The 14,038-nt window shown below is 36.2% G+C and overlaps 1 protein-coding gene across 9 annotated transcripts in view; it reads right to left on the reverse strand.

Moving 5' to 3' along the window:
* The window catches only part of ARHGAP29 (Rho GTPase activating protein 29), an 82,589-nt gene that overhangs the window by 2,235 nt on the left and 66,316 nt on the right, over nt 1-14,038 (reverse strand). For 8 of the 9 annotated variants that reach the window (XM_054721400.1, XM_054721399.1, XM_054721401.1 and 5 more), the window contains 9 exons: nt 13,849-13,988; nt 13,472-13,576; nt 10,868-10,966; nt 9,687-9,826; nt 9,229-9,417; nt 8,820-8,957; nt 4,027-4,259; nt 2,229-2,559; nt 1,989-2,097 (listed from right to left, as the gene is read on the reverse strand). In XM_054721400.1, the coding sequence (XP_054577375.1) occupies nt 1,989-2,097; nt 2,229-2,559; nt 4,027-4,259; nt 8,820-8,957; nt 9,229-9,417; nt 9,687-9,826; nt 10,868-10,966; nt 13,472-13,576; nt 13,849-13,988 (1,484 nt within the window). The remainder of the gene's footprint in view (nt 1-1,988; nt 2,098-2,228; nt 2,560-4,026; nt 4,260-8,819; nt 8,958-9,228; nt 9,418-9,686; nt 9,827-10,867; nt 10,967-13,471; nt 13,577-13,848; nt 13,989-14,038) is intronic. The other variant, XM_054721402.1, reaches the window with a different exon arrangement.

The raw sequence follows: 14,038 nt of genomic DNA on the forward strand, positions 1-14,038 counted from the left end.
TAGAATTTTGTATTTACTTAAATCAATATAATAAACAGCTACAAAATCCATTGTAGGCTAGTAAAAAACACACAAATAAACAATAAAATACTTGCTGAAGTACTTCTTTTTATGCACCATGAGATGACAAACAAGCAGTTGCTGGGTCAAAGGGTTGTCATGATTTCAATAGGCAGACATTGGTAAATTCACCTCAGAAAAATTACACCAATTTACAGGCCAGCCACATACAGGTGTGCCCTTGAATCCCAACACTTTTGCCAACTCCCTAAATCTGCTTTTCAGTTACACTCAACCCACATCGAGAGCATAGTATATGAAATGCTTTAGATGTCTTTCAATCTGATCAGTTAATAAATGGACTTATAATATTAATCCTGTCCAATTAAGGTTCAATAGGTTTAAGGAAAAAATGTCATTCACTCCATTTACTGTTTACTCCTAGACTTACTTTCTTCTCTTTCCTATCAAGTCTGGACCCATGGCCCATGTTTTCTCAAACTAGAACCCTGACTTCCTTTAAACCCTTTTCCTTTATACTGCATCTTCCCTAAAAAAATTCAATTTCTGGACAATTTCAGTCCTCTGCTCATACTCCTCTTTTGGGCAGCGGTCTGCTGACAGGTGCCCATCAGAATCACTGTCAACTGACACCTCATTGACCTTCCTTCCTTAGCTAGGATTGACAACCTCTCTTCCCTGGGCTTCCAAGCAACACTCCGCTGTTTCCCAGCACCACATTTACAGACCACTGTACGGGACCTGACTTATTGTGGTGGTGCTGTAGATACCCATTGAAGTATATTCTTAAGTTCTGAAGGGAAAGCTCATAGCCTAATGGATAAGAGCACATACTCCAAACCCCAGTTGCTGGGGTTAGCTCAGCTCTACGACTTCTGCACTGGGCAAGGCAATCTCACTGTACCTCAGTGTCAAGATACTCATAACTGCATTTATGCTGATGGATGACCTGAATGTCTAATCATGAAAAGTGCTCAGAATTTTCTGGTATACAATAAGCACTCACAAATTACATTTATTATTGTAATTATTCTAATTGGGAGTCCTAGATCGTGGGATAGTAAAATAAACACAAACATAGATTCAAATACGGACTGAACAATTTATTAGGGACATGACCTTTGGTATGATTTCACTCTCTCGCACTTTTAAACTATAGTTGAGTGGAGCTAATGTACTTCCTTTATAGCACTGTCATGAAGATTAAGTCAGATAAATGAAACCAAACAATAAGCACAGTGCCTATCACAGAGAGGAAGGTGCCCAGTCAGGCTATGTCAATGCTACTTGATTATACATCCAATTTAACACATATGGCTAAATTTTTAAAAACTGGAATTTAGCTCTAGTGATGTACAGAATTACAGTAATAAATGGAAGCCTTTCCACAAGCTTGATAGTTACCAATCACTGCAAATAAAATTATCCCACAGTGAATAAAATGACTGTAGTCCAGGAAATAAAAAGACATACACATTTGTGTGCTTAATATGCTAAAGGCAAGTGACAGGTAATACATTTGAAAAAAAACTTAGGAGTTTTAGGAGTCTAAATTTTTTAAATTTTAGGAGTCTAGTTGATTCCTTATGAGCAGTTAGATCAATACAATGATCTTTAGTAACAGAGATGCTAATGAGCTATCATACTATCAATACATTTTCTGCCATGACTGTAGTTGATGGGAAAAATAAATTCACAAAGAGAAAAACAAAAAATAAAAAACAAACAAATAAAAAAACCACCTATGAACTCGAAGGTATCTTTTTATAAGAAAGACTATTATGAAGAATGGTATTCATTTAAAAGTGAGGTACACTGACAGATAACTTCCTTCATGGCTAGCAAGATCCATTAACTGAAGAAGCTTCATTCTCTGAATTCTCTCACGTCCACTCACCTTGACTTTTATTCATGACTTATTGACATAGTTTTAAGTCAGTAAACATGTATTTTACATGGCCACTCACCAATGAGACACACATCACATTTTTCTAATGCATTCTGCTTTTGTTCTGATTCCTCAATTGATGCAGATGTTTCTAGAATTTTGTTTTCATTATCTGCAGTATGGATGTCCTGTTGATGAGAAAGAGTTTTTAAACATGAAAAAGCAAAACAACCTCACAATAAACAAAAAGTTCAAAGATTTATAAATTAATATAAATACTATAAAGTTCTAACACAATTCCATAAAGGTCAAAACTCACTTCCTTTGAAGAGAAAAATAGTGACTTCATGAAATGTTCTGGGTCTCTTTCTTCTGGTGATAAGAGAGGCTTCAGAAGACAGCCTTGGTTCACTTGAGGTGCAACACCACCTGTACTACACACAACTACATCTTGTGGCTGTAGGGATCCATCAAAGATCTTCTGGGAATAAGCAATGAGGAACTCTACCAACCGTGCTTGATTTGAGTATTCAGCAAGAGAAGAGATGGTGATAGGAGCAGTTGTGGGCCTTGGCCTAATAAGACTTGGTCCAAAGATCAACCCCAAGTTTTTGGAGTTCATCTTGTTTTCTTCTGCATGATCTACAACCCTGTGGAATAGAACACATAAAACTGTGTGAGATTTGCATATTAGACTTCCTCGATAGTAATTAACTATGGGTTTGGAAGGATGGAGAAAAAACAGGCTATAGAAGTCTAAGAAAAAAAAATTATTTAATTAAATGTTGACCACACACTAAGTTGAGTTTCATAGTGTCAGGATAAAATTTAAGTAAGAAGGAACTACTAGAGTTTTACTAGCAGAAATGAAAAAAAAAAAAAAAATACCCCTAAAAGCTGCAGGTCCTCAGGCTGGAAATGTAAACATCATGGTCAAATTTGCTCATATTGTCCACAGCTAGTCTTCACGCCTAGCTCATTCTACTTCCTAAAGATCTCTCTGCTCTACTGTCACTCCCACTGCTCTGGCCTTACTTCAAACTCTTATTACCTTCTTTCTCTGACTATTCAAGGAAATCTGAATTGCAGTAAAAGGCCTCCCCTCCAAACCATTCTCCATATTGCTTCCTGAAAGATCTAATAGGCAAATCTGAGCATATCAAATTCCTGGCTCAAAATTCTTTAGTGAGTACAGAGGAAGATAGTCAACTCATCTGCTAGGTATGTAAGATTTTCTTTACCAGGCCTCTATCTAGCTCACTTGCGCTAGTGCTTATTATATACTAACCTAATCAAACTGCTTATACTTCCCAAATGCAGAATGATCTCCTATGTCTCTGTGTCTGTTACCTTCTGCCAGGAATGCTCTTCTGTACATTCTCTGCCACCAAGTCACTATTTAATTCCTCAAGTCTGGCTCAGGGCTTCCTTCTCTGATTCATGACCTACCCTCCGCCATCTTCCTCTGCATGCTGTGCATAGCTCCATAACATAAATGATGCTGTACTGCACTTGTATGCCTCCCAAATTGACAAGCACAACAGGTGGCAAAAACATTATGTTTTCATTCTTGTTTTCCCAACCAGACCCTGGCACATTGGATGCATCTGAGGAAAATATGTTGGCTGTATGAATACATTCATTATCTCCTTTCCTCTAACACATATTAGAAATGAAATGCTCATTTAAAAAACAATAGCACAGCCCTGGCAGGGTAGCTCAGTTGGTTAGAAAAGTATCACAATACGACACCAAGATTGTGGGTTCAATCCCTGGTGAGGACATACTAGTATATAAGAATTTATGATTCTTGTATACTAACTAGTATGTCCTCACCAGGGATTGAATGCATAAATAAGTGGAACCACCAATTAATGTTTTTCTCTCTGTCTCTCTCTCTTGCTTTCTTTCTCTCTCTAAAATCAATAAATAAAAAGAAGAAGAAATACAATAGCACAACAATGTGAATGTACTTAATAGTACTGAACTGTATACTTAAAATGATTAAGATGGTAAATTTACACTGTGGACTTTACCACAATTTTTTAAAGAACAAAAACAAAAAGTCACCAATTATCTATCCACTACTGAACACTTTTCTTATGCAAAGTTCTTACCGTTTAAGATGTACTATGAGGTAATGAAGACTGTTAAAATTTGATACTGGCAACTGTCTTAGAAGGTCCTTGCTTTTTAGAAGAATTCGGTTGATTTCTATACATGTAGTTGGCCATTTTTTGTCCTCAAGGCTATCCTTTTTTGTCTCTTGTTCTTCATTTACATGTTGGATCTCTTTTGCAAGGTCTATAAATTCCTTGTACAATCGGAATAAAACAAATGGTTCTGGGAGCTAAAGAAATAAAATTACATTAGAAATACCATTCTGTCTCCACTCCCCTCCATTAATAATTTACTGAATAGCTACTAAATTCATTTAACATGAATAAGGCTTAAATTCTAAATGCTACAGATGTGATCTATAAAGTGAATATGACATAATCACCATAAATCATAGCTTTATTTAAAATGAGTTAACTGATAATCAATAAAAGTCTAAACTTTACATTCATTACTGCCCCAAAGTTAGCATGCATGATCTTCAGCTGTTTTACTGAAACAAACCCAGGATGATACACAATGTAAGTCAAGTTAATTAGGAAAATCTTATACTCTTGAGTTTTACTGGTATGGGGGAAACAGAGAACAAAATTCCATAGGGTCCGTGTGTTTTACTTACATCAGACTGAAGATTAACGTAAGATAATATGATTTACAAGAGAGAACATGTCAACATTTTATTTATCTAATTTTTAAATACAACTTGAATTATCATAAGGTCAAAAGGAAAAATTCCTCTGTCATCAAAGGGCATGCCACCTTGATCTGTCCATGCCATAACTTACTTCAATATTTCCTCAGTGATGGAAAATACTGTGTACTTCTACTTAGCTGATGTCCCATACTATCTGTGGTGAGGTGGGCACCTGCTTATCCAGTTTCCCCTGCAGAGAGGGAATGCTTTGAGATCAATTTCTACCCCCACCAATGCAGGATCTGAAGAAAGTAACTTAACCTCTTGGAATTTCAGATTTCCTACATGGTATATGAGTAAAATAAAGGCTGATCGCTCATACTGTAGATTTGAGTATGGTTTCCCACACTAAAATCTTGGTCCCATAGTATTCCTGAGACAAACTGAGAGCTAATAGTATTGGACCCCATTAATTTCCTTTTCCTGACTGACTGGAAGAGATAAAGGATGATTAACTGAGATTTACAGTCATTCAAAGGGTAATAAGTTTTTATTTCTCAGCTGAGAATCTTTAACCCCTTGCACTCGCTTCTTTTTTCTCGATTCCTTTATTCTACTCGGGACTTAACTTTTTAAATACCCCAGATTTTACAAAGCGCGGCAGTAGAATAAAAATCTGGCGTTTCTTTTCATACAAACTTATTTATTTGGATTTTTTTGGAAACATTCGACATACGAGCGGCTACCGATGCTAACCGTGTCGAGTCAGACTCGACATCCGAGTGCAAAAGGTTAATGTGATTATAGAGATATTAATAGTTTCCTGGGCTAATGTGACAGGTCTAACATTTATACCTAATTTTTTTTTCTCTGAAACCCCACTGAAATACAGTTAAGCCCAAAGAACTGATAGAACACCAATGAATGGAGCCAAAAGCAACATTTTACAAGCTGAAGGGCAGAAGAACAAGTGTTGACTTAGCAGGCCTGAGAAAGCTGCAATTCCAAACTGAGATCCAACATGGTTTACAGCAGTGGTCGGCAAACTGCGGCTTACGAGCCACATGCGGCTCGCGAGCCGTGGTTTGCCACTGTTGACTAATGAGTTTGCTGACCACTGGTTTACAGGATCCTAAGGAGACTCAGGGACTGTTAGCATGAGGTGCTCTAATTCTGGAGGGTGGGCTAGCCAAGAAGCATTAGATCTTTAGATCCTTGTCTCCATCCTATGTAAGAGCAATCTCTTCTCCAGAAGTCCGGAATTCCTTCTCTGGGCAGTACTGTAAAACTAAGGGTTCTCTGGATGGGCAATGCCAACCGCAAGAAACAGATGAGCAACTATCTAAAAACTAGAGACCCGGTGCATGAAATTCATGTATTCGGGGGAAGGGGTCCCTCAGCCTGGCCTGCGCCCTCTTGTAGTCTGGGACTCCTCAGGGGATGTCCGCCTGTCAGCTTAGGTCCGATCCCTAAGAGGGCTCGCTGCTCCTTAGAGCTGCCTTGGAGGCGGGAGAGGCTCCCGCCACCCTTGCTGTGCTCGCCAGCCATGAGCCCGGCTCCTGCGTTGAGCGTCTGCCCCCTGGTGGTCAGTTCGTGTCATAGTGACTGGTCGTTCTGGTTGTTCCACCATAATGGTCACTGGGCTTTTATATATAGATAGGAATTTAATGATTGTATGCATGCTGAATGCAGAGATCCTAGAGCCTTCTTATCCTACTTGGCTTCCAAAGCCTGGCACCACACCTCCAGGCAGTAAAAGACCCTTCTCTGGGGTATCAGACCAGCTCAAGAATAAAGATCTAGAGATGCAGACATCAGGTGTCTCCCAGGAAAGCTCAAAATCTTCAAAGCCTTCATATAGTCAAGAGCTTCCAAAGACATTTCAATCCCCACCTCTTTCATTTTAAGCAAACAACCATGGAAGACTAATTAAAATAGGTAAAAAAATCAAACCCTAAAACTTGAAGTCTAAAACTGTACTTTTCTAAATGGTAGTAGCCACTAACCACATAAGAGTACTAAGCACTGACAATGTAGCTGGTCCAAACTGACATGTGCTTTTAATGAAAAATATACACCAGATTTTAAAGACTCTAACAACAACACACACAAAAAAGTAAAATATTTCATTAACAATTTAAAAATATTGATTAGATACACAAATATGTTAAATAAAATATTAAAATTAAGTTCGCCTGTTTTTTCTTTTTATGTGGCTACTGGAAAATTTAATATTATATATGGATCTACATTATATTTCTATTGGATAGGGCTAAAGGCTACACATAGAAAAGCACTCTTTTTATTTATTTATTAACTTTTTATTTATTTTTTTTTTGAGAGAGAAACATTGACCATCGACTTGCTGTTCCACCCATCCACATATTCATTGATTTATGCCTGCATATGCTCTGACCAGAGATTGAACCTTCAACCCTGGCACATCAGGACAATACTCCAACCAACTGAGCTACCCAGCCAAGGCAAGAATGTTTTCTTTAAAAAATTATGAATATCCTGAAGTGGGTAAGATACTGCATTCATTTAAAAAGAAAAAATGTTATTTAAAAAACACACAGAGAACCAGAGTTCTTAGAAATTAAAACATGACTTTAGAAATGAAATAGTTTACAGCAGGGGTGAATGAAAAGCTTAGGAAATATCTTAGAAAGTATTTAAAAAAGGAATAATAGAAAAAAGGAACTATAGAAGCAGTACATGTTGTCCAAATATAAGTTCCAGAAAGAAAACAGTGGGGAGAAGTGGGCAATAATATAAAACTTCCAAGAATTAAAGGACAAATAACCAGAATGATATACTTCACGGAGTGCCTGAAACAGATGAAATGCACCCACATCAAGACATACCATTGTGACATTTTAGAATAGGGAGAAAAAGAAAGCTCTTTAAGCTTTCAGAGAGAAGAAATAGGCCACACACACAAAGACTCAGGAATGAGAAGGATCTGAGTCTCCAAAGAGAACAAGAAAAATGCCTTCAAAATTCTGAAGAAAATAACTTCCGGCTTAGAATAAATATTATATCCTCCCACATCATCCACACTCTCCAATTCCCATCAAGAAAACAGAATAAAGACAGATAAATAAGGTTTCAAATATTTACTCTTATTGCTCAAGAGATGGGCATGACTAAAACAGAATAAATCAATACAAAGCACAGAAGACAGGTGTTACCTCACAAAAGAGAAGAGGGCGGAGACGAAAGGTTCCAGGATGACAGACAGATAGCAGAACTCTGAAGGACATGTTCAGGACTGTGGTTACTATGCTCTCTGTAACTCTCTTCATTTTCACCAGAGGACAGAGGGCAGCTGGGCTTTGCCCAGGTCATTTTTAACACTTGGCTTCTCATGACAATGTGCTGACTGTTCCAGCAACCCCTCCATGAGCTGCTCCTTGAAGCCACAAAGGCCACTTATTTCACCCCACATAAGTGTTTTCTTTGGACCTAATCCTGTAAACTGCAATGAGCACAGAAAGAGGAAATACAAAGTAGGCCACTCCTCAACCATCTTCCTGCTGAACTTCCAGAGAACCCAGCTTATAGGATAGCCCTGCCTGACACCCCAATTGTGGTGAACTTCTAGGATGCACTCCTGATGGTGCCCACTGACCTCCCGCAACAGCTACTTTAAAACACTGCACCAATGAAGGTAAAGCTGGACTATGACCCAGACACTGTTGTTACTGAACTGACTCTTCTTACAACAATAATAGTCTTTCCTTTCACAGCTAGATTTATGCTTTCTGCTTAGTTTTCTATAACTTAATAATATGCTGTTTAGGAATTCACAAAAGGTATAAGACTTAAGAAAGGAGAGGGAGTTATTAACACAATTAGGAAAGACCAGGGGTGGGGTTACAGACTGCGATGGAGAGGGGCACAAAGAACCCTTTTAAAAGGTATGGTAATGTTCTATTTCCTTAAGCTAGGTAATGGAAAATGAGTGTTTGTTTTTATTACTATTGGTCTGTAAACTATACATACATTTTATATATACTTTAATCTATATATTAAGAAAGATATTAATATAGTCTGTGTCAATGAACATATATGTGCAGCAAATGTAATCAGCAAAATACAAATCATATTTTCGCCCTTTTCCAGTTAATGTTAGGTTTTAAGGGTAGACTTTACCTGTCGAAGGTATAATTTCAAGACGTCACAGATGTCATGTGCACTAAATTCTGAAATGTCTACCAACTGCATTCCATTTTCCAAAGCCTGACACAGTTTTTCCGTTTTTATTTTGTTTCCACATACACGATAAATTCCCTTGAGAAGAAAGAGGGAAAATATTATAAAATCCTGCTTTAGAACAAAGGCTAAATGTGGACATTTAAATATCTTTGATGTGCCTACTTCAATTTTTATTAGTACTTCAGAAAAAAAACTTGTGTTAAATAAGGTAATATTTTCCAAATAAATCTGAATAAAATCAGTTCTTGTTAAAAATTGAGAGCACTGTTTCCTTTAAAGTGTTATCATTAGAATAAGTCACACAGGCATTTGCTTAAAAATGTTCATTTTAAGAGTCACAACGTACCTGTAGACACAAGGCTCTACTTTCAATCTCTGAGGCACATACTTTGAGTACAAAAGGGATGCCATCTGGTTCCTTTTTTGCAACTTGTGTGAATTCTGCTCCAAATAAGTGTATTTTCCCCAAAAGTTTTTGATGACCACAAATGATGACTAAATTTTCCAAACACTTTCGGTGACAAACAAGGAGACACTAAAAAAATAATTTGAAACTTGTTTATTTGTCTTATAACTATTTACAACTGGACAAGCTAAAGGTAGAGTGGTAACACAACAAAAATGAGTTTAAAAGGTATTACTTATGGTGTTTGAAATACATTTAATAGCAAAATGAAATATAAAATTGTAGAAGGTACACCGTGGTTCAATTTATTTGCAAAAGTTCCTAATCAGTAAAATTAATTTTTGAAAGTATAAAACAAAAAGCATTAAGGGGCTAATGTAATTCCAGAAAGATCTCACCTCTTCACATTCAACACCTTGGAATACTACAATGCTTTCACAATCCCTACATTTTGTGGGGGATCTCAACTTGCGAAACTTGTGAGTGAGAGCTGCCTTGGACATCAATGTTTTCTTATATGTTCCAAGTGAATTGGGTCCTTGAAATAGAAACAGATTATTATATAAAAATCGAAAGGTGACTTTTTTCCATAAAACAGAATATTTTGAAAAATTTGCAATCGTTCATATATTACAAAAAGCTATTATTTTGAGTCTATAAAATAAAGGATCTAATTTAGAAATCTCTTACAAGGCACACATTTATCAAACATTTTAACAATGAGTAAAAATCACCACCAAACCAATACTTCTAAAATAATACAGCAAAATATTTGCAGAATGAGGAAGTTAACACTGTTATTAATATGTTCTTTATTAAGCTGGGAAGGGTTTTATATAGGTGGCATTTACATAGGTTTTTTATAAAATGCCCCTTTTATAAAAACTTCAAAGAAAACTAGTTGTATGAGGTAACTGTGTTATATCCCCATTAAGGATAAAGCTATTCTTAAATCATCATAAAATTATAGCTAATACTAGCTAGTAATATATGAATATCCTGCTAGAGGTCAAATGTTCTATACTGTTTTAGGAAATGATGCCAAAACAGGTATCTGAAGGTTTCAAATATATAAAATTAATTTATATGAGTCTAATTCAAGTCATTAAGGTAAAGGACTTAATTTTTTTAGAGAAAAAAATCTTTTCTTTTATATCCTTCAACATCCACAACTTTCCTTGTCCTCAAAAAGTATATTTATTTACCTTTCCTGCTTAACTCCTTGCTCTGTTTCTATTGAAGAGGCTTTTTCAGAATTTCTCATGCATGGCAACACTTTTAACAGTTAAATCACTATATTAGGTTTATGAAAGATCAAAATATCTAGCCTATTTTAGCACCATGCTAATATATTTTAGATCAAGTAGTTTTGCTTTTTGTATTTGTAACATTTGATTAATATGTACAACCCATACTTGTACATAATTTGTTGGGATATATTTAAGTCATTATAATGCCTTTTGTTTAATACATAGCGAAGTAATTCTTTACATTATAATATTGTCCTAATATCATGCAGTGCTACTGATTCAATTGGTTTAGTGAGAGCTTGACTCAGTGATATGCAGAGTGCCAGTACCAGCTTCTGAAGGGGAAGGTGGCTCTCTTTCGTCTAGGTCATCTGCAGAAGACATGGTTCCACTGGATGGAGTTCGTGGAAGTTTTCGATGAAAGTCTCCTAAAAGAAATTATGAATACAATTACCTGACCATGCACTGTAGAATTTTACCAATGAGTAATGACAACATCCTTTTTGTTGTTGTTCCACTTAACTGGTTGCTTCTTGTATGTGCCCTGATCGGAGATCAAACCTGCAACCCTGGTTTATCAGGACAACGCTCTAACCAAATGAGCTACCTGGCCAAGGCAAAATGACAACATCTTTTTAATAACACAGTCATAATATTTATTAGCTACAATGTAAAAAAATGTGCTTCCAATCTCAGACTTTGGATACAGGGAATTCTGATACTTATTCAAAAGAAAGTTGAACCAAAGAAAATTGAACCAAAACCGACTTCTCCAGGTAAATGTAAAATTGAGGATCATTCATCCCAATGAGACCTTAATTGTTAATTTCTGATAGTAAGTGCTAGACATTGTAAGTTCTACAAGACAGGGAGTATTTTCTCTTCACATCATATCTAATACCTGACATAGTAGCTGGCACAATAGCAAAGTTGTCATTAAATGCTTATTGGGTTAAGCTATAAATAAATGTATACAATGTAACCTAAAGTTTGTAAAATACATAAAAATCTTTAAATTCAGCAATATAATAGTAATATCATATTTATGTGAACAGTATAACAAGAGACTAGGAATCAGGAACAATGACTCCTGACAGGGAACTGAGATCCCAAGATGCAAGTTTTGTTCGCAAAGGACACAGTTATGTGTATCAAAGCAGGTTCAGAAGCAGCCCAACTAGGCAATGACGTTTATTTTATTTGCTCACTGCTGATATTAAAACAGGATTATAGTTAAGGATTAACTTAAGCCGAAACCGGTTTGGCTCAGTGGACAGAGCATCGGTCTGCGGACTGAAGGGTCACAGGTTCGATTCCGGTCAAGGGCATGTACATTGGTTGTGGGCACATCCCCGGTGAGGGGTGTGCAGGAGGCAGCTGGTCAATGTTTCTCTCTCATCGATGTTTCTAGCTCTCTATCCCTCTCCCTTCCTCTCTGTAAAAAGTCAATAAAATATATTAAAAAAAAAAAAAAAAAGAACTCCCGGCCTTAATTATCTAAGATTCAGAGTTAGAAAGGGCTTTATAAATGATTTAAAACAACAATATCTTCCCCAAAAGATTCCTCTGCATAATATGCTTAAAAGGTAGTCACCTAGTTTTTGCTTTGAATGTGTCCCTAATGATTGAGAAATCATGAGGTCGCATATTCCATTGTTAGAACTATTCTAATTGCAAAATGTCTTTCTTATGTTACTGAGCAGAAATCTACCTCTCTATAAACCCTAGTCTTAGGTCATACTTCTCCCTAAAGGAGCAAGCAAAAGCACTCTACACCTTTACATTTCCAATATTTAAGGACAGCTGCCATGTCCCCAAGTTTCCTCTTTCCCAGACTAGGCATCCTCAGGTCTTCACCCATTTACCTTGTGACCAAGTTTCCATAATTTTGTCTAATTTACATGAAGTCTCATAGGATTCCAAATAATTTAGGGTTTTCTCTAAAACAGGTCTTAATTTCTGGGGATTGCTGAGGAACTACACTATTTTTATAAAGCTAATTACAAATATTCAGTTAAATATTTAGGCTCATATTTCCAGAGTATCCTCCTGAACACAGCTAGTTTTAAAGGACACAAAGCAAGCCTACAAATAACAGAGCTGCATGGAAATTACTTCTAACTTAAATTCAGAGATTTATTTACATGAATAAAATTCCTATAATATGCAGAACACATCTCCTGCTAAGATCCTAAAGGTAGGTAGGTCGTCAGGAAGAACAGAACTGGAACAGTCTCTGGTAGAGGAGTGGAGAAGAAAAATATCAAAGTAAAAATCTCCTGTGTTCAAGTGCTACCTTCTCCTGATAATCGTAGTATCACCTATAGCATGTTATCCTCTTTGAAGCCATGACAGGAGCTTTCAGACACTTTCTCTGCCTAAGGAGCATGAGATTATCAAAGTACTATAAAGAACATTTGTAAAAAATTAGTAAGAATAGCAGGCACAAGAATTACAGGCACAAGAATTAGTGTTAACTATAGTGTTCATTACAGCAATTAACTATAAAACAATCCAAAAGATAGATAATAGTTATGTTCACAGAATAGAATACTATCCAAAGTAGAGTAAAAATTAAAGATGGCTACTTACACCAATATGGACATTAAAAAGACACATGGAAGAAGTAAAAAAATAATAGACTGATTCCATCTGTATATCATTCTGAAGAGCGGAAGGCTCAACTAGATACACGTACTAAAACATTTGATGGTTTATTCTGGTGGAATAGGGCAATGTTATAAAGGAGGTGTACATAGGTACCTAATTTACTGAAAATCTTCTATTTTATTACTTTTGTTTTAACTGCATACACACACACACACCTCTATGAGATAATTCATTATAAAAATAAGTAGTTGTAAAATATTTCTCAAAAGGAATATTTTAATCTTTCATTGAATTTTCACTGCTAGAGTTAAATACTTATATACCTGGACTTATAGATTCTGAATCCAAAGATCTAGACTCACTGCTTCCTCCAGTGCTCTCCGAGTCACTGAACATCCCAAATGTCCATGACCTTGTAAAAGGAGGACCTTTAAGAAAACAATATTTAAAGTTAAACTTGGCTGCAGATAGTTTATAAGGCAAAATACTGATATATAAAATGAGACAAATCAAGTTTCTTTAAGCATAATCAATAATCAATTTTAAGACAAGCACAGTGTTTAAAACTGTGAATAAGGCTTTATAAAGTTACAATTCAAGGCGTGATTTTTACATTCTAGGGCTGCAACCCATTTAATAATCACATTTAAGCAATTTGATCTTTCATAAACTTAGTGCTGTCTTTAGTGTGAATATCTACCTGTGATATCAACACTGTTGGAGCATCTATCCTCGTCGATCTTATTAGAACTGTCAGGAAGGCGCACAACGTCCTCTAAAGAGTCAGCAGGTCCATATCCAGAAGTGTGGGAACTATTTGTTAATTGCTTAGTTACATTCCTAAGAAAAACCCAAATAAAATTCATCACTGAGGGTGACTAATAATAAGC

This window comes from Eptesicus fuscus, chromosome 9, assembly GCF_027574615.1.
Source record: "Eptesicus fuscus isolate TK198812 chromosome 9, DD_ASM_mEF_20220401, whole genome shotgun sequence".
Classification (NCBI taxonomy): domain Eukaryota; kingdom Metazoa; phylum Chordata; class Mammalia; order Chiroptera; family Vespertilionidae; genus Eptesicus; species Eptesicus fuscus.